Source organism: Mya arenaria, chromosome 5 (assembly GCF_026914265.1).
Source record: "Mya arenaria isolate MELC-2E11 chromosome 5, ASM2691426v1".
NCBI lineage: Eukaryota > Metazoa > Mollusca > Bivalvia > Myida > Myidae > Mya > Mya arenaria.
This window is the reverse complement of record NC_069126.1, coordinates 42,416,606-42,437,779: the sequence shown is the minus strand read 5'-3', so window position 1 is coordinate 42,437,779 and position 21,174 is coordinate 42,416,606. Positions and strand designations below refer to the sequence as shown.

General features: G+C 33.2%; 1 protein-coding gene across 2 annotated transcripts; it reads right to left on the bottom strand.

Moving 5' to 3' along the window:
* Positions 1-1,370: 1,370 nt before the first annotated feature.
* On the bottom strand, positions 1,371-20,966 carry LOC128233628 (uncharacterized). 2 transcript variants are annotated; one of them, XM_052947390.1, is made up of 6 exons: positions 20,922-20,966; positions 20,553-20,602; positions 6,927-6,958; positions 5,996-6,042; positions 4,438-5,421; positions 1,371-2,339 (listed from the first exon to the last, which is right to left on the bottom strand). In XM_052947390.1, exons 1-5 carry the CDS (start codon positions 20,944-20,946, stop codon positions 4,934-4,936), a joined length of 642 nt encoding a protein of 213 aa, XP_052803350.1. In that variant the 5' UTR covers positions 20,947-20,966; the 3' UTR covers positions 1,371-2,339; positions 4,438-4,933. The 2 variants fall into 2 exon arrangements, with proteins under 2 accessions (XP_052803350.1, XP_052803351.1); XM_052947391.1 differs by having other exon boundaries at positions 2,324-2,339; positions 4,378-5,421.
* Between the last annotated feature and the right edge of the window lie 208 nt (positions 20,967-21,174).

The window sequence follows — 21,174 nt, the reverse complement described above, 5'->3', positions numbered from 1 at the left end:
TTTTTAAATATAGCACTTCAGGTCTGAAATAAAACGAAAATAAACGCCAGCATAACATACTGAATTCCTCTCACACTTAACAAAAACCAAAATGCAAAAAATAACAGAAAGATAAAATATTAACTCAAACAATCATGCCTCATATAACAGAAAAACAACATGTTTATCAATTTTGTTAGTCCATCATTTCTTAAATTCTCGCCGGAGAACTTCATATTGTCATTCCCTTAACGGGAGACTTTTTTTTGAAATTGTTAACTGCTTTGATTTTAATAATTAATCATAAATTATCCGCATCAAAGAAAGAGAAAAAAGTATTTTGATGTGGCCTTTAACTCTAAGCTTACAGACTATGAGTTACATATAGTATAAACATGTAGATTCTATAAACATTTCCGGTATAACAATTTTCGAAAATCAATCAAAATGAATAAACAAATAAAGTTACAATATTTTGCTTATAATGCAGAAAATTTAGTTTTAATTAACTATCCTGATACAAAGACCTAAAGTTCGAAATTAAATCAATAAATTAATTTGGAAATATTTGGATCGCGTCAATAATACCGCTTATAATGTATAAAAGTCTTTATTCATGGAATAATGGACATTCTAGGAGAAAATGTAATGCATCCTCGAATGTATTACATAATTGGCATTGTTTCGTTCATTTCATGGTATTATATGGGGCTTGTGCTGTTTACCCATTTATATTGCCATTATGTGAATGGTTAATTACCTACTTTCAATGGTACATAAACAAAATAAAACAATTTCAACACGTACATTAATTGTGTATAAACTTATCTTTAATACAGGCTATGATACGTCAATGTATTTGTTGTTAGTTTACAATTTACAAAACATAAGTATAAACAGGTTAATGTAATGACTTCTACTTAATTAGGTAAGCTTAAATACAAATAAAAACATTTGTGCTTAGAGATGGATTTGAACCGCTACCATGAAACCCTTTAAGATTTGTCCTGTGCTTAAAAACATAGGCTTAGGCATTAGAAATGAAGCGTTTAAGTGGAGGTTTGTATCACGTATTATTTTTCCTTTACTTGACCTGCCCATGTTAAAATATCAAACACACGACAATAGCCAATCCGTACAAAACGATTTTCACCTAGTTGTGTAGACCCTAAACACACATATAGCAATAAGAGTTTATCATATACTGCAAATTGTCATATTTGCAATTGTACTGCAAATTGTCATATTTTCAATGGTATTATTTAACGCTTTTATATCAAAACCGGGATTTAACAACTACTAGTATTATGCTTTAAATATTATATAATATATATGTTCCGTGATAACTTCTCATATCGCCATGCATAATTTAAATGCTATTATTCCACAGTCGTCTGCCAAAAGAAGATAATTCACAATTCTTAAGTCTATCAAACAGAAATGTAAAGAAAATCTTTATTCTTCTTGTTCACACTTTAATCAAAATATGGAAATGTTTTGAGATACTTTACCAAACAACATTCATTCCTATAAATGTGTTATCTCTCACCAATCTAAATACGTCTTTCCAATGATACAAATACACATTTTGAAATAGTTTGCAATTATAACGGTACAATGAATAGGTTTATTGGAATTGAATGTTAAACAATCAAAATGATACAAACTATTCTCACACCAAAAACTGAACAAAATGTAACACCATGCAACTTTAATACTATTAATATGTGTACGCGTATAATGTATTGTCAACTTCTTCCATTTAACTTAACCACAGGTGAAATTATTCGATTGGATTCATAAGATATAATTTGAATTTGTTGTAGGTATGCAGCCTCCAATCTTTGTTCTAACATTCTTATGCGCTTTTTTTGACCCACAATTTAGTGTCAGATAACTGATCTACGAAGAAAAGTAATACGCTTTTTCTAACGCTGACATGCTGGGGGTAATTCGCGTACAATAAGTTATGTTTGAACCTTTTGGACTTCCATATACGATTCCGATAACTTGGAAGTGTTCGTTCTCTTCGAATCCAATACCGCTTTCTTTTTGATCGATGGAACAATTAATATCTGTCCTTGTGAGTTCTAAATCTTTAAGTAACTTATTGTTAACTATTTTGGGATTGACTTTCAGCAAAAGCGCCCCTGAGTCACCTGGTTTTGAAAATGGTTTTGTTACTCCGTCGATTTCCAAAAAATCAGGTTGGTCGACCTCCAGAAAGGGGATACGCCTTTGGAACACCCCAAATGTCAAACCTGATGTACATCCATATTTCATAACTATTGCCGAATATGGATCAAATATGTTATCGCAATTTTCTCGGAAACTGAGCTTGAAAATCGGTTGTTTCAAATCTGCAAAGTGAAAATAATACGGGATTGATATTTAACGAAGGCCAAGTTGATACATCTAAAGTAAACAACTTTATAATGTAATGGCAAAAAATAACTGGCAATGACCATTATTAGTTTTGTAAATGCATGACATATTCATCTTTAAAACCAGAGTTTTATAAAATACGTTTAAATCTGGAGGTAGCAGTATTTTTTACGGACAATGAAATCAGTATTAAACTATATATTTTATAATATAGTTAGTTACATGGCACATGGTATAAAATAATGTCAGTTTTGCTCATTCAAGAAATGACGTCACAATATAAAATTATGCTACACATTTTTTTTGAATTTGTCAGTCTCCATCAAGAAATGACGTCACATTATATCCTAAACATATTTATGAATATTTAAAACATTTTTGTATCAAATAAATGGATGTTAAATTCAGAAATAAATATAATAAAGCTATTTCACGTACCATTTAAGTTGAAATAAAAAAGGGAATATGCAATTTGTAATATAAATGAAGATATATATTTTTCTCTTTTTTGCTTGTTGTACCTTTAAAGTAATCAGCAAACAGTTACCTTTCAATTGATACATATATATCCAGGTCACCTGGCATAACAAGTTTGCAGTTACCTGGTATTAGGACAGCAGTTACTAACAAGATCTTTGAGTTTGTAAATAAACAGTATCATTGCCATTGTTTGTGGTATTGAAAACAATACGACCTATTGATCTATTGCATTGTGGAGAAACCTTCTTTATGCACATACTTGTCAAGTATGCAATTGTTTAATTGAATAAATATTCGAGTTCTGACCCCTAGAAAAAAAACAAATAAGAGTATTATTTGAATTCAAGGTGACCTAGCCGCTGCTTAAAGTACTTATGTCTGTCACAATAAATCGTTGCGGTTTGTTTACCAAAAATCAGAACAGTAGCTGACAATGTCATTTCGTGAACACCACAAGTTAATATGGAAGTGACTGTACCACTCTTGAAAGTAATACTTTCTCATGTGCAACAATTAACAAATTATAGGAGAACAATGGTTTAAACAACTTGTTTAAAAACCTGATTTTATTTAAAAATATGAATTATAATATATTTCCATCAATCTAGAAAGTATTGCTTATGACATAAATACATTTGTCAACACCAGAATTTCTCGATTACCAGTTTAAGGCTATAATGACAACATCAATTATTATATTTGGTATAATTACTAAGCAATATTTGAAGAATATAGTACTTTTCTTACATGCATAAACTATATGATAACCACCCTCGCCCCTTATTATATTAATAATTAACACTAGCAATCGCATTCTTAATTGGGTATGAGTGACATTTTCAACACAAAAAAATGCATAACAATAGTATAACACTATGTACCTGCAGCATGTTTCTTTATTTCATCTGTTACGTTTTCTTCCATATACGATTCCGATAACTTGGAAGTGTTCGTTCTCTTGGAATCCAATACCGCTTTCTTTTTGATCGATGGAACAATTAATATCTGTCCTTGTGAGTTCTAAATCTTTAAGTAACTTATTGTTAACTATTTTGGGATTGACTTTCAGCAAAAGCGCCCCTGAGTCACCTGGTTTTGAAAATGGTTTTGTTACTCCGTCGATTTCCAAAAAATCAGGTTGGTCGACCTCCAGAAAGGGGATACGCCTTTGGAACACCCCAAATGTCAAACCTGATGTTCATCCATATTTCATAACTATTGCCGAATATGGATCAAATATGTTATCGCAATTTTCTCGGAAACTGAGCTTGAAAATCGGTTGTTTCAAATCAAGTGAAAATAATACGGGATTGATATTTAACGAAGGCCAAGTTGATACATCTAAAGTAAACAACTTTATAATGTAATGGAAAAAAATAACTGGCAATGACCATTATTAGTTTTGTAAATGCATGACATATTCATCTTTAAAACCAGAGTTTTATAAAATACGTTTAAATCTGGAGGTAGCAGTATTTTTTACGGATAATGAAATCAGTATTAAACTATATATTTTATAATATAGTTAGTTACATGGCACATGGTATAAAATAATGTCAGTTTTGCTCATTCAAGAAATGACGTCACTGTTACGTTTTTCAATGCATCTTTGGGTTCGATGATAGCAATGTCAAGAAAAGCGTCGTCGTTTTCACCGTGATATAATTCTTTGATGGTTCCGAACTCGCATACAGGGGCAATACTTGTTTTGATAAAGTCGTTTCCGCCCTCTTTCATTATGTATTTTGGTGTCCCATGTTGTTTCAATTCGTAAAGATTGCTCTCACTTAGAACTCCATGAGCACACGTTAATGCATAAGTGGAATTGTCGCCTTCTACTTTGAGCTTGCCTTGCACAGTGCACGATATGAAGCTTGTTTCGAACATCTTCGATTCCATTTTGCCTGACAGTATTTCACTTTTATCTCCTTGCATTTCTACTCCTTGAAACTCCCTCACATCAGTGAAATAGTTTCCAACTTTATCTGGGAATTTTTCGAATCCAACCGGGATCCACCCTTTTAAAAAAACAGATAGAACTATGCATTCTTTTTCCTCAAACTGCATGTGTTCTGGTTCACCAAATTTTCTACCTTTGAGACAACTGTAAGAAATTTTCGAAATATTCGGATATTGAAAAATATTTTTTTTTTTCGTCTTTCAAAGATTTTCCCATATCTTGGAATTTCGTCCGAGAAATGAGTAATTTCCGACATATCTCTTCTCTTGAAATCATTTTGTCTTCTGAAACGGACATGCTCTTATACTGGCTCTTTATAGGAAATCCTTGCATTTCATGAATATCAATGTTTTCGTTTGTGACCACTATAAAGTAGATATTCTTGGCTGGGTCATTTTCCTCATATGCAGCATAAACCTTTGATGTGAGCGTACTTCCAAGCTTAATTTTAATTTTCTCACTAACACGTTTGCATATATGTCTTTTCATGTGTAATTCGTCCGATAAAATGTGTATTGCTTCTTTAAAAGTCGTAAAATCCGGAGGAATCCATCCCTTTTCAATCTTGTTAATGAGTTTGGATTTGTCAGTGTCTCTGAATTTCTTTTTCAAATAAACTGTAAAATTCATAAAAACAAACAGCTAATCTAGCAAGTGTTCCTCAAATGTATTCATTGTAATTTTATTGTTTCAAAAAGGAATGGGACAAGGCGAAGGTGAACTATTATTTCCTGTGCAACTTAGTTTTCCCTATTAAAATGAGAGTACAATATCATTAAACTTAAGAACCGTAACGTGAATTCATTCTGATAACTGTTTCCGGCTTTCGAGAATTTTCAGAAATATTTACTAAAAGTGTTTGAACACGACTTTACGAGAAAATTTGTGTTTTCATTTGTTAAAAGTTTTTAGCAATAGGAGGGTTGTACAGAAAACAACAACAACATAAAACTGTTTCTATGTTAATCTGAAGAAAGAAATATCAATTTGGTGTGGTCTTAGTCAAATATGTCTCAGTGTATGTATTATATCAATAGTGAAGATATTTCAATCTGACGAATGTTCAATTCTGTATAACCATTGACCATGTTGATCTACATAGGTTCAGCTAAAACAAATCCTCTTTATGAAGATTTTAAGTAAGTATTATTAGACGTGGATTCATTTGGAATGCGAATTTTAGGATTTCACCTGTTTCTTCCGTGGTTGTCACATTGTGTACTTCAGTCAATTCAAACCTGTAATAACATGAAATACATATTTTTGAAATAGGATAATTAATTACTGTTCTAGCAAAACTGGGAACCCCATTCCTGTTACCTGGCAGCAATGGTTGATATAGTTAATATATTTTATCAAAGAAACACTGACACAATCCCAACAGCCGTTTGTTCATAGGCTTTAACAACAAGCGCAACTTTGTGAAAAATCACAAAAAGACCATGATTATGAATTCATTTAAAAATACACCAATATTGATAATGTATGGGTATTATTAATTCTAGTTTCGGCATTCCGATAACACATAAGCAAATAATAATTTTGTGTTACCATAACCGCTAAAAACGTTTTGCGATTTTTAATGCCCAGATGCATTCTTGTCGGTCATATTTTGAAGAAAATGTGTACCTTTAATTTAACTTTTGAAAATTAGTTCATTTTCAGAAAGTATGAATATGATTTAATAAAAGCTCAAGACCAACTCTAGATTCATCCAAAATTGCAAATTTACTGGGGGTTTAAACCAGTTTAAGTGCATAAACCTTACTCTTATCCCAACAATCCTAAATAAAGATAAAACGCAAAAGATAACTATTATCAAAGTATGCATTAACTTGAGGAAACTTAACAATAAAACAAATAATAATAAACTTATAGATAAACCCCAAGTACTTCTATGATAAGAGTACCCAGCTTTATCTGCAGACAGAGGAATACAATTTAGAGCACCTAATGCAAAAACCTTTCAATGATACGATGCAGTCATTGTTTGAAACTTTGAACATCACAGAGAGTCTTTGAAACTTATTAAACTGGCATAGAAAATCGCATAGTAATACTTTGACCAAAACATTGGTAACAGACGTCTTGCTTTTTTAAAATAATTAAAAAAATAACTTACGAATCCTTTGTTGATATTGTGAAATTCTGTGTCTGTAATTATAAAAGCATAATGATAATTGAATACTATTTTAATGCCAAAAACAACAACACGACGTATAGAAAGATTGCATCACTTTTGATTGAAAATCAGATTGCATTAGACACCAGATTCAATCGACAAAAATACTTGGTATGTTTCTGAATGCATTTAACTATCCACCTAGTGGAGACAGGTGATCTTTGTTGATATATGTAAAAATAGACAATACACAATCCACTGTTCATAGGATAGCAACAATATATATTTTGAAACTTTAAGTTGTTCAACATATATCAGCACGTTTGCGTTTGAATAAAATTGCTTTTTGAACTAATATTTAAATAAAATCATTTTTTCCTAAACATTTGCTAAGCTTACACAACACCAATACAGTGGAGTGACACAACTGCATACAAACATACTGGTGCGAAAGCAAACGTGATGCATCAGCAAATTTCATTTAAAATATTATTAGTTGGACACAATTCCACCGTATTGCTATTTCTACAAGTATTTGTATACTAGTTTCATATAAGACATGCAGAAATTGGCATAAAATCTCGCAATGTTTTGTTTACGATAAACTACCAATTCAAAGCTTTTAAATGTATATTTAGGTTCCAACAATATTGTTTAATGGATTTTGAAAATCATTTTAAACTAAGACCAGGCCAACTAAACTCACCATTTCACATCAGAATTCCAAATGTCTGTTGCACATTTAATAAACAATTTGTTTGTGTCCATGATAAAGTTTATTTAAACGCCTGAAGATACGCTTACCTCGAAAAATGTATTACTTGATATATGGACAAATTATTGTTTTCCTCAAACACATGTTTTAAAAAGTATGGAACGGGTGGTTAAATTTATTTCATTTTATGATCTATAACCTTCAAATATACATGCAAACACATATTAACGTTGGTTTTGCCTCGGATTTGCTGATGTTCTAATTTAAATGTTGAAATAATTGATATTAGATGGGACTGGTGTTAGTTTACATAGTTCAACTCTAGTTTTAATCCACATTGATATCATAATTCGAGTTTCATTACAAGTTGTGAAACGTTGTTTTAGGCACTAACAAAGTCTATATCTAGTAATATATTTCCGCAATAAACGATCTTTTTTTGAGGCTATGGCATTGAGAAGGTAACCACGACCAAATATTTATAAAAAAATAATGCATTTATTTTTTGTTTTGTTATTACAGGTTTAAAAATTGCGCTTAAAATGAAAATGCCTTCTTTAGAATATTAGTTTAACTCCTTTTTGAAATCCCAACCACATAATCATCAGATTTATTGGCATATCGGCAAATTTGCCTTGGGCCATTTACAAATATAACCATAAATTATGGCCAAGACGTACAAATAACATGACAAATACTAAACATAAAAGCTAACATAAATAAACTTTATAAGTGATACAACATTAAGCAATAATTTATTTTGTATTTACATGATTAACATTATAATTTTACTGGTATATATTAAAATACTCTACACGTTAAATTTTGATTTATTAAGAAGCAGCTAATTCTTGTAACTTTTCATTTCTTAGTTTCATAGCATAGAAAACACATTTTGCAAGATTGTTAACTTGTTTACGGTTTCTATTTAACATAATGTGCTTAAAGTTAGCCTGAGATGGCCAACTTGACCTTATACCATATTTAATTCTTAATTCTGAGTATGCACTGCAACATAAAAGAAAGTGATATTCTGATTCTAAAACATTTTGTGTACAGAGTTTACATAATCTATCTTGTCTATTTACATTATCATATCTACCAGTTTCTATATACAGTGAATGCGATGAAAGTCTAAATCTAGATAGTTCTTTTCTATATTTTTTGTTGGTTACAATATCTATGTAATCTTCATGAACAAAGCTATCTTTATACATACAAAAATATTTCATCTTTAGTTGATTTGATAACGTATCATGCCACGTTTGTAAATATTGATCTCTTAATCTTTGTTTTAAGAAAGGTAAGTAATTTGTTTTGGGATTAAAGTCATCGAGTATATTTCCAAAACCAAGATTATTCAACAGCCTTTTAAGAGAGCTATAATACACATTTGCATTAGAATTTACAAACACGTTCCTATGACTTTCAAACATCTGGTAAATTAATGAATCAGGGTTCCTCATTACTTTGGTCCAAAATTTTAATGATCTTTCTTTACATGTAACTGACAACGGAAAACGTCCAAGTTCACCAAAAATAGCCACATTAGATGTTTGTGATTTAACCCCTAAAACAAGCTTACAAAACTTAAGATGTAGGTTATCTATTTCTTTATAACCATATACGCCCCAGACTTCCGAACCATACGTGAGTATGGGCAACACGATGGAATCAAAAAGAGCTAGCTTAGTTTTAACATCAAGAGAGACTCTACTAAAAACGGAAAGTAAGCTATCATATCGAGGGCTTAACGCAATACTGTCGTAACTCCATTTTTCAAAATTGTTCAGGAGAAGGAAAAAACTTTCTTAATTAATTTGTGTTTGATATATTTGAAATATTTCAACATAACAATGCTGAACTGTATGTTAGTTTTAAACCAAAAAATATCATATATTCAAACATTGAACACAAAAGATGAATTTGATGAAAATTTGACTTACTACAGTTTTCCACCTCAAAAGTCAGATTTCATCAACGTATATATTTATGCAACACTGTCGTAACTTGACTTAAGACAGTTTTCCCCCTAACTTTATTTCAATTAGTGAAAATATATTTATGCAACACTGTAGCACTTTTTATTTTGTCATTATCAATGAGAAATATGGTTAATAACTGAATGCTAATGGACAACTGTTATATATGATAATTGTTACAACCACGTGGTGCATCATGTTTGAAAATGCTCGTTATTTGAGTTGAATAGAGGTCTAACTTTAAACTTAAATAATGGGGAAAAAGCCAGGTTCTGAGCCTTAAAACAATGAAGCATAAACCAGAACATAACACAACATTATTGTATTACTTTTGAACATTTAATCACTCAAGTATTTAATTTGCACAACATCCTGAATCTCAAATTTAACAACAATGTTTAAGCTTTTACAAATCATAAATTCAAAAACAGCTCTAATTGATATAATTTTCTCAAAGCCAAGCACACTTACAATACCATCATTCAATTTTAAAATACATTTATTTTACATTCTTAACTTTATAACAATCATACCCATATAACTGAAAAAATGGCAAATTTCTTGATAATTCCATCTGACTATATCAGAATAAAACGACCTGCAATGGAATCTAATAATGACAATAGTGACCATTGTTTTTAAATATAGAAATTTTGGTTTGTTTCCATAAAGGGGAATTTCTTATTAATGTACAAAAGTTCACTTGTTTTATGAGCTGTAACTCAACCGGTTCAAAAACATTTTTGGTCATTGCCAGAAAAAGTGGTTTAGTAAAAGCAGCATAACATCAAGTAATACAAGAACATCAAACTAACTTATTTTTTTCGGATGAATGCGAAAAATTATTTTCAGACTATACCAATGTATAGAAATCATGTGTTTTAAGCATCATTACATTTAAACAGTCATGTTTTCTTATTTGCCATGGCTACCCTAGACTTTGACACTGCAGTGTCATGTGGGAGTAGGAGGAAAAAGAGGTGATGGACATCTGGAATGATCTGCTTTTTGCACAAGCTTAATAAATCTGCAAACTTCTCCCTGCTAATTGGAATCGCATCTTCCCTCAACTGGGGTAATGTCATTGAACAGGGATTTGGGATGTCTGAACGAAGACGCTTGAAAAGGTCTACTTCAAAAAATGGACCATTGTGATGTTCCTGATATTTCAAGGCATTTGGACTGTCAGACGTGATATTAATAACCTTTATCTTGTTCCAATAGACCTTTAACCCATCAGTATTGACTTCAAAGTTTTTGATATTCTTGGACAATTGCTTGAAGTCAATGAAGTCTTTAAATGACATTTCCCTGACATTATATGGGTGGTCTCTCCTTGCCATTCTTATAACAGCAGCCCACTGTGGTGTGGTATAGATTTTGACATGTTTACTTGTCTTTTCAATAGTTGCGTGAATAGAATCATTCTCGTTCTGAGTGTGCCCCTTTTCTAGGTACCTGTGAGTTATGGACTTAAGTTTGAATTTCAAAAGGCAAAACCACAGCATTGTAACATAAAATTTGTTTTTTATTCTGGGAACAGCAGTTGTCACTGTAAAAGATGAATTGCGTTTTACCTTCAAGTGCTTTTTGGGCTATGAAATTATAAACGCATGTTGCTATTTCACAGGCTTCTCGGTTTGATATGGACTCATTCCATAAAAAACAATGACCATTTCTGTTTGCCATGTCATACACTGTTAAATTGAAAGTATTCAGGCGCCTCTTGTAGTAAAGGCTGCTTTCAAAGCTACTAGGGGTAAGAAGAATTTGCTGCAAATCAAACCAAGCACAAACTAGTGATGCATCTGTTTTTGCCCTTACCTTGTCGATTTATTTTGCCTCACGTGCCAATGTCTTATTCTCTATGTGAGTTTTGTAAATATTCTGAAGTTTGGCCTTCTGTTCTTCATTTGAATTTTCAAATGAAACACATAAGTCACACTGATCTTTTATGGGATGATGAAAGGCAATGTTGTATTCATAGTTAAATATTTTCCGGTAAATGAATAGCGAAACTGGAGACTGTGATTGTTCTCTGCATTTTTCTAAATACAAAGAAGACAATTTTGAAACACTCAACTCAGGGCCCAAATAGTCTTTGTTTGTATCTTTCCTGCAGTAATGGCTTTCCATTGTTGGAAAACTTTCAATGTGTAATCTTACCGTATTTACCTTCTCAGGGGATATTCGGTTTGGCCGATTGGTATGCCGTCCCCTTTTGTCATCCTGACAAAACCCTGTTGTAGATACCCTATGGGCAGTGCTAATATACCTTTCTGATATGGAAAGGGTGTGCAAAAAGAATGTCTTGCACACTTTGACAATTTTAGTATTATCATTAACAGGAAAGTTGTAGGACACTGAAATATTTCGTCTTTGAGGCTTACCTTTTCTCTCAGTCCTCTTTTTCATACATGCAAACTTTGAAATAAAGCTTCCTTGTTTGTTTATATCACCCATTTGCCAAAACTTGTGAAATAATGTGTGCCTTTCAGTTGTGTTAAAGTGTTGGTGACACTTGTACCTACATTTTGTTCCACATCCTCGTTTGACAGCCCTGGCTTTTTTTACACTACCTGTTTTTGTAATGTATTCCTTACCTTCATTTCTCCTACGTTTTGCTATGTTCCTTTTCCACTGGTCTATATTTCTGACCCTTTTCCTGCATCTCATTGTTTTGGACTGACCTGTTGCAACATTGGTTGTTTTTTAATTGGACTTTGACTTTCATTAGCTAATGAAATTTCCCCATTCTTAACAAGATTAATCAACGGTATGTAATCATCTTCCTCAAAAAGACCACCATCATCATCAACATCAGCATCTTTGCCATCACCCGAATCAGCATCATAACCATCAACATCAACATCATTGCCATCAACCAAATCAGCATCATAACTATTAACATCACCCCAATCAACAGCATTGCCATCAACCAAATCAGCATCATAACTATTAACATCACCCCCATCAACAGCATTGCCATCAACCAAATCAGCATCATAACTATTAGCATCACCCCCATCAACAGCATTGCCATCAACCATATCAGCATCATAACTATTAACATCACCCCCATCAACAGCATTGCCATCAACCAAATCAGCATCATAACTATTAACATCACCCCCATCAACAGCATTGCCATCAACCAAATCAGCATCATAACTATTAACATCACCCCCATCAACAGCATTGCCATCAACCAAATCAGCATCATAACTATTAACATCACCCCCATCAACAGCATTGCCATCAACTAAATCAGCATCATAACTATTAACATCACCCCCATCAATAGCATTGCCTTCATCCACACCAACAGCATAACCATTAACATCAACATCATTCCCATCAACATTATTACTATACATCCCAGTCCCTTCTACATCATAACTCATAACATCACCCCCTTCACCATCACAATCATAACTATCAACACCAACCCCATCAACATCAGCTCCCTCAACATCATGCCCATCAATGCTGTCATTTGTAATGTAAACAGTAACATCATCACTGTGCAAGGTCTCACAAACATTTACATTATTTTGACAAGCATCTCTTAAAGTATTCAAATCAAATGTTTCAAGGAATTCTGAACTGTTATTTAAGTCTGTCATTGCCTCATTCAGAAACAGGTCATCTAAAATGTAACTGTCTGTGTCCTCATTATCTGTACTACCACATTCTTCACTGCTGACGTCCGATATATCTGAAACTTCCTGAGCCATGACTTCGCAAACATGCTCATTTGCTAGATATAGTTTGCAAGTTATTTTGCCCTCACTCATCTCACTAAACCCCGACCAATCTGAATCTGTATCTTCTTCAGTATTCATTTTGACTTTTAGTACTTCAAACGGTATATTTCTACTTGTCCCAGGCTCAAGAGACTCGGCTAACTGGTGAATAAACAATGTCATGCTGTCGATATCTTCATGACCTAACAGGACAGCTGACCCATCACATACAGGCATTCCTTTATTGGACCTACTATGGGGATCAAAAAAGAAGATGCTCTGTCTGCTTTTCATGATTGGGCATGTGTATGCTGGACTAGAACTACCCATGGTAAATATGCATTTGGAAGAATCCAATTCTAATGCATCTGCTAGGGCATCATTTAGAGACCAAAAGGGAACTTCAGTACTTTTTCTATCTAAAGTTCCATGCAGTGAATGTTCCTTTACAATGTTAACAAAGTCCAGAACATCAGGAATGTCATCTGTTGACCAGTATTGCCTTTTCAAACTGACATCGCTATAAAGTTTGTCACCCCTAAATCAAATTTCATCCATCATTTTCTCATTACAGTTTGTTGGTTGAATTGTATAGGATGTTACTAATGCGCACACTAAATTTGCTACACATTGTCTCCCTCTGCCACAAAACACTTCGCTTCCTTGATGCCTAGAAGCTTTTGCTTGAAGCATGATGTGAAATCTGAAGATTGATAACAAAAAACTGACAAGAACTGCATTTAAATCAACATTATTTGATTCGCAACCATTGTTACTTCTCAACTTCAGGGAGCAAAAATTTAATCACAATATTTTGCCTTATTATTTTTTTTTTAACCCAAAATAAGATTTCCAATACAAATTAAAACTGCAAGATATTTTAACTACTATGGCAAAGACCTATTAGTTAGACGCATTTATTTAACAAATATGCTATCATAAATATCCTATAAGTTTTATAAATGTGTTATGGAGAGTTTTATTAAGATAAGACTAAATTCACTTAAGATGCTACTGCACTAATTTATACTGCCTCAAAATATATATTTTAAGGTTATCATTTTACTTCCTTAAGCATAAGTTACAATACATAATTAAGATAAGGACTATTTTGATAAGTATTTAATAAACAAAACAAATAAAGATACTTACAAACTGTCTCCAGATGTGGCGTAAATAAATCTTCAAAATTCTTTGGATTTCATATTTGTTATTATATAAATGTTAATTTTACTGTTTTTTTTTCTAAGAAAAGTGTTATCACATCACTCATGACAACCTCATTATGACATCATTTTCTTCAAATTCTTGAGTTACTACAGTGTTGCATATTTTTTTTAAATCAAACTTGGCATAGTTTTCAGTGCAATACTGTATGTAACTCAAGTTACGACAGTGTTGCATAAATGAAAATAGTCAAATTAAGATACGACTTTTGGACAACTTTTCATTTTAAGTACTTAAAAATCAATATTTTTCAAAAATATTTTTATGACAGATTGAAAACTGTTAAAGCATGTGAAAAATGCAAAAACATCATTTTGTGAAAAAAATTGAGTTACGACACTATTGCATTGAGCCCTCGATATGCTCTAAGAGTCTGCTCACTTAACTTTTTTACAGCAAAACGCATGTTGCCCGTGTTTGTAAAATTGATACCTAAATAAGTGAAATCCTCAACTATTTCAATAACTTCGTCATTGATCATCCACTGGAAATTGCATTGACTTTTTCGTTTCTCAAAGATACATATTTTAGTTTTATTAGTATTGATTTTAAGTCCCCATTTGCTAGAGTATTCATATACCGAGTCTAGCTGATGTTGTAGACTAACAGGATTTGCAGTAAATAATGCAATGTCATCAGCAAATAGTAGCATACCTATAGATAATAAATTGATATCAGAGTCAGTCATGGCCAGTAGATCAATATTATCTTTTACATCGTTAATAAATAATATAAAAAGTAATGGGGAGAGGGGTTCACCCTGTTTAACACCAAGTGATATATCAAACAATTCGGAATATGCCATAGTACTTGAATCTTTTATACATGCTTTAACATTTTCATATATCAATTTTATCATTCGAATCATCTTTGAGTTAATACCAGTTTGCATAAGTTTTATCCACAGTGCATCATGAATAACAGTATGAAAGGCTTTCTCATAATAGAAGTAATTTTTTGAATTAACAAATGAAGTGTAAAAATACAATCAGCAGTACTACGACTATTTCTAAAACCAAAATGGGCCTCATTAAGGGTCTCATTTGATTCACACCACTTATTTATTCTATTTCTTAAACAAAGTGAAAATATTTTAGCTAAAATATTGACAAGAGTTATTCCCCTGTAATTCGATGGGTTCAAGCGGTCACCCTTCTTATAAACAGGTACAATGGCCCCTTTTGTCCAATCATCAGGATAAATTTCATTATCAAAAATAAAGTTGAATATCTTCATAAGATACGGGGAAATAAACTCTTTACAATCTATATAGAAATCAGCAACATTATTCGATAGATCACAACTTTTAACTCGTTTCATCGAAGAAATTGTTTTATCAATCTCATCGACTGTAAATGCACAATCAAGTTCATCAACATTGACATTATTATAAATGCCATCGGCTTCCTCTGGGTCAAAACTACTTGGATGAGGATTACTCGACATATTTTTAAAATGCTCTACAAAATCATCAATATTAATATCATAAGCATTAGTTGATTTTTTTGAATTGTATTTGTGTATATATTTCCAAAACTTTCTTGGATCAGTTTTACTTAACGTAGATAACTATAAATCAAAGTGAACATGTTATAATTTACAATGATATATTTACACCTCAACTTCCATTCCTTAAATGAACTGCCTTTCGGCAATCGCGTTCACCAATCGATGAACGCAACATCTTCGAATATGTTCGGATAGTAATTCATTGCATAACAATATACATGAAAGCTATTGATCTTGTTATTGGTTGTATTGTGTCTGAAGGTCCCGTAGAATATAGATCAACATTTTTAAAAGTGTTAGTTTATTATATTTTAAATATATTGGTACCAGAAGTGTTTCAATTTTACGTTTTAAAGTGATTTCAAGTGGTTGATATTTTCCCGCGTTATTGTGACGTCATTTGAAAAAAATGCTTCCGGTTAAAGTCGGGTCGTTCTATTTACAGAATGGGTAAGAACGGATTACTGAAAGGTTTTCTTAACTGAAATGAAGTATTTTTTAACAATTCTTGAATGAAATAATGAACTATTGGTTAAAATATAAGGAATGAATCGCGGGGTTGATGTCATTATCGGGGATATGAACGCAATTGGGTTGGTCAAAGTACGCGTGGAGTCCTTCGGACTCCACACACATTGACCATCCCAATTGCGTTCATACCCCGATAATGACATCAACTCCGCGATTCATTCCTTAAATAATCGACAACACTAGCTAAACGGTTTCTTATTAGGTTATAGCATGTAAATTTCCCACATTCCAGCCGCCCATTAACAGTAAACATACTATGTTCCTTGCATATATTTGAAAGCTTATTTCCAAAGCCGTTAATTTGATTATCCATTGAACATCTCTTATTTTATCAAAAGGTAAATCAGTAATAGGCATATCGATGAATCGGTCAAGGTTAATATTTTCAACCAGATCCGACCTTTGTCCTATTCTACTGTTAAAATCTCCTGTAAGCATAATGTCCCCTAATTGCCCGTAGTTAATTATGTCAGACGACAATTGGTGATAAATGTCATATTCAAATAATTGTGAATTTCTATTTTTATAAACATCCGATCCTTCTGGAGGAACATAGCAACTACATATAAACAAATCATTCTGAGTACCAAAATAATTTTTGCTTAGTTTGAACCAAAGTATACCTTTTTTCATTTTTAGAAACAAGTTTGATATGACCAAAATATTTCTTTTTATAATAAACTATTACACCGCCGCTGTGGCGCTTTGCTTTTTTGTTATATTTTGGACGTGGGCAGGAAAAGCTAAGATAATTGTCAATATTAACATTTGTCGATTTAGCTTACCACGTTTCAGAAAAAAACAAGAATGTTATAATTTGATATGAAGTTCAAGAAATCGTTATCATTTAACTTTGAAGAAAGTCCTTGCACATTCCAAGAGATACAGCGGAGCTGCTTCTGTGCGGTGTCCTATGGGTCGATCTGTGCGTTGCTCTGGTTTCCGGTATTTGGCGGGTTCAGGGAGCCGCTTCCGGGATCCTCTCGGTGCTCGCTTCTTCCGGAGGCAGCAGGGTTTCTGTCCGTACGACCAGCGTCTGATTGGCACTGGTTCTATGGTCGCCTAGGGGGTAGTTCCGGTACAGGGCCAGCCGGGGGCTTATCGTGCGTATAGCGTGCCCTATCTATGAATAAGGTGTCGTATGACAAGTATGCGTCCTTACCCTGCCTTCTGGCCTGCACTAGATACGGGAGTAGTTTGCGACGCCTTTGCTGAATAACCTTAGGGAACTGTTCCCCGACACTGTATGCAGACCCTCTCAGCTGTGTACGGGCTGCTTCCCTTACAGTCACTCTATCACCGTAAAAATTGAATTTGGTGACGATTGGTTGGCGTTTACCCTGTTCAAACTTTCCTAAGCGGTGAGCCCGATCTATTTTAAGTTTGAACTGGCGTTGTTTATTTTAAGTTCATTGTCACAGAATGCCAAAAAAAATTCAATGCATTTTTCCGACTTGCGGGATTCAAACGTATTTTCTTCTGCAATATTAAAAACCAACAAATTGTCTCTCATTGATCTTGATTGTAAGTCTATCATGTCTTCGTTTAATTCGGCATTCGTTTTCTGCATTTTTTCAAGATTTTGACTTAGGGCTCTTCACACACTTGACTGTCATAATTTCTGCTTATTTCTAGTTCCACCATTTGCTTATTTGTTTCAGCTGCTTGCTTTTCAAGAGAAATAACCTTTGATTCTACTATGTTTACTTTCGATGTAACGTTTTTCACATCAGCCTCAATTTTATCGAGTTTATTTAATTTGTTCTCCATGGGCTTTTGGCGAGATTCAATTTCGCCGAGCTTCGACATTATGGCGTTATACATGCCTTGGTCTTGGGCCGTTGGCGTTGCACTGGCCGTCTGCGATGGTTGGGGGGGGTGAATTGCGGCGATATAAACTGTAAGTGCGTGCCATGAACTGTCCATAAGGGGAGGCGGGTAGCGGGAACATGAGGCCAGGGGGAGTTGTCGGCGTAATTGGCTGGTTCCCCGTCATTGTAGGGGGCGGCGGTGACGGGTCCGACATGACTTGCCACTTCTCTGGCTAGTCGCTGGTTGTTCCTGGAGATACCTCTTCCCTATTGCGTTTCGACCTTTTCTTAGATTTATTCGTCATGTGGGTCAAACAGAATGGGCTGAAAAGAGACTAGAAGAGCCCCCAAGCCAGGCCTCACTAGTCGTATAAGTACGTACTCGACAGGCCTGAATTAAAGGTAAACACTATATACGCTTAAAGGAACACTTGGTCGTTAGTCATTGATCACTGGTTAGTCCGCTATATAATCAGCAGCTACATATTTTGATTATTACTCTCCTTCTATCATCTCCATCACATCAACAACATACTTCACAGACAAAGGATTTTCCCGTTCATTTCGGTAACAATTTGCAATACTTAATATTCCATTTTTTAATATCATAATGTATCTAAATATTTCAAAATCATCAAGAATCTTCACTAAGAAATAACATCTCATTATATGCGTGTCTTGATTAAATCGACAATGGAGTTTGATTTTGAATTGACTGACTTAAAGTCTGTCGTTATTACACAGTCCAAAAATTGGCAAGAAAATATTAGATATAGTATTTCGAACTTAAATTGCTTTTAAATAACCGCTATAAGAATCATTCATATTAATTATTGCAACTATTTCTGTGTTTTTTTCAACATCCAAGTGACCATGCACAACGCTCATTAATACAGTTCAGTGTAATATGGCCAGGTGAATATTCTCTCTGGAATGCAACTCTGGGGTAAATGGCAATGTAACGCAGAATACAACAAATGTTGGTGCGGTGACCATTCGCAGTGCTTCAGAATGTAGGTTAGTGGTCATTGTCATTGGTGTGAGCCATATGGTCATGAGACTATCCTCAATCATTAACAATGCAACTCTGAGCAATGTTAAACAGATTTTCTATTCGCCACCCATTGTTAATTGCAATGCACCTCTAAGGCCAAAATATTATACAACCAACGTATGTTTTGTCGATTGACCATCCGCAGTGCTTTAGAATGTTATTCTTGACATACAGAATAAACAACCTGATAACCATCCGCAAGGCTCTTTGAATGCATGTATGTGTCATAAGCAATGTGATACAGATTGTTTTCTCTCCAGATAACAGCCCGCAGGGCTATTGTTCAAACCTCTAGACACCACAAGTAAGGCTTGGAATGATTACTCAATATACTGCACACTTTGAAAGTGTTTCTTCGCATGTAGCATTTATAGCAAATGTCTCACTTATTTTCAATATTCAAGAATAGTTTTGTGCAACGAGGTCATACTGTTCATGTAATTAGCAAAGTAACTATACCTTCAAATACAGCAATGACAGTTTCTAAAATGCAAATGTAAAGGGGTATGCTTTCCAAATTGTACAACGTTCTGAATTGTCCTTTTACAGAATACAACAACTAACTTTACATTATTTTTTTTCATTTTTATAATACGGTTGCAATGGAAATCCAATTCAAATTTGTATCTTATCTTCCTATTTGTTTTTTATCTTAGAAATGCAGCAATTAATACAATGAATTGCTGGCAATTAACGTTGTGCGATGACAATTACCTTGCAAATACTTCAAAATATATTGAGTTGAAATATATAAAGGTACAAATGTTGTGTCTGGAATATTTATCAAAATATGTTCTTTCCTGTGTTTAATCGGCTTGAGGTAACTGTGGTCTCAGAAAATATAGTTATACAAAATCATTCAATTACTTCAGGTGTCTCCTTTTGGGGTAAATTCGAATAGCGGAAATACGGCACATGTAATGTTTATGACGTATTCTACCACGCTTGTCTATATAGGTAAAATATTTGTTTAGATTATATTATTTTGTCTTGCTACTTACCTATTTAATCACCTAGTATCAATGTGTTACAAGAACATGGAAGAACATACCTCTGATTTGAAGGACTTTGTCTGTTTTTTTACGCAACCAATAATGACACCTGTATGAACAGAAAAAAAAATCAAACCTGCAGTATTAAGACAAAGTCAATTTACGAACATATCTATTTTAAAAGCACACCTGAATGTTTGTATTATAAAGAGTCACAAACTTGTTTAAATTGTTGATTTTTTTTTTAAAGAATGGCTCCTTTTTCCCAACTTATCTAGCTATTGTACTAATGAGTGTTTTGTCTAACTTTAAAACGAGAAAGAGCGATGGGATGTGTCAACGAAACAGTCAGTGGTCGTATTTTCCATTTGGGTACAACGCCGAAATACTACATTTGATATAAATATTGTATTGTGAATTATACTTACAATGAACAACTATAAAGCTGATCATAAAAGAAACGACGGCGATGGTATGTGTACTGTCTTCGTCGTTTGATGCTGTCAAAATGAGAAAATATAAATAAAGTAATAAGAAATTGAATGTTTAACTGTTTGAATGGGTTCGCAATAGAAAAAGTGAATTAGATATTTGCAAATAAATGCGAATATGGTAAAGATTTTTAAAGTAGGAATGATAACATGAGACGAGGAACAAAATGGGGTTCGCGATAGAAAAGGG

What these genes read in the sequence shown, in the direction of transcription:
- LOC128233628 (XM_052947390.1), bottom strand. Translation starts at nt 20,946, where the DNA reads ATGATCAGCTTTATAGTTGTTCATT. An exon ending in CAGCTTTATAGTTGTTCATT is followed by an intron (nt 20,603 to 20,921) that starts GTAAGTATAATT and finishes CTGTTCATACAG; the next exon opens with GTGTCATTATTGGTTGCGTA. An exon ending in ACAATATCAACAAAGGATTC is followed by an intron (nt 6,043 to 6,926) that starts GTAAGTTATTTT and finishes ATGTTATTACAG; the next exon opens with GTTTGAATTGACTGAAGTAC.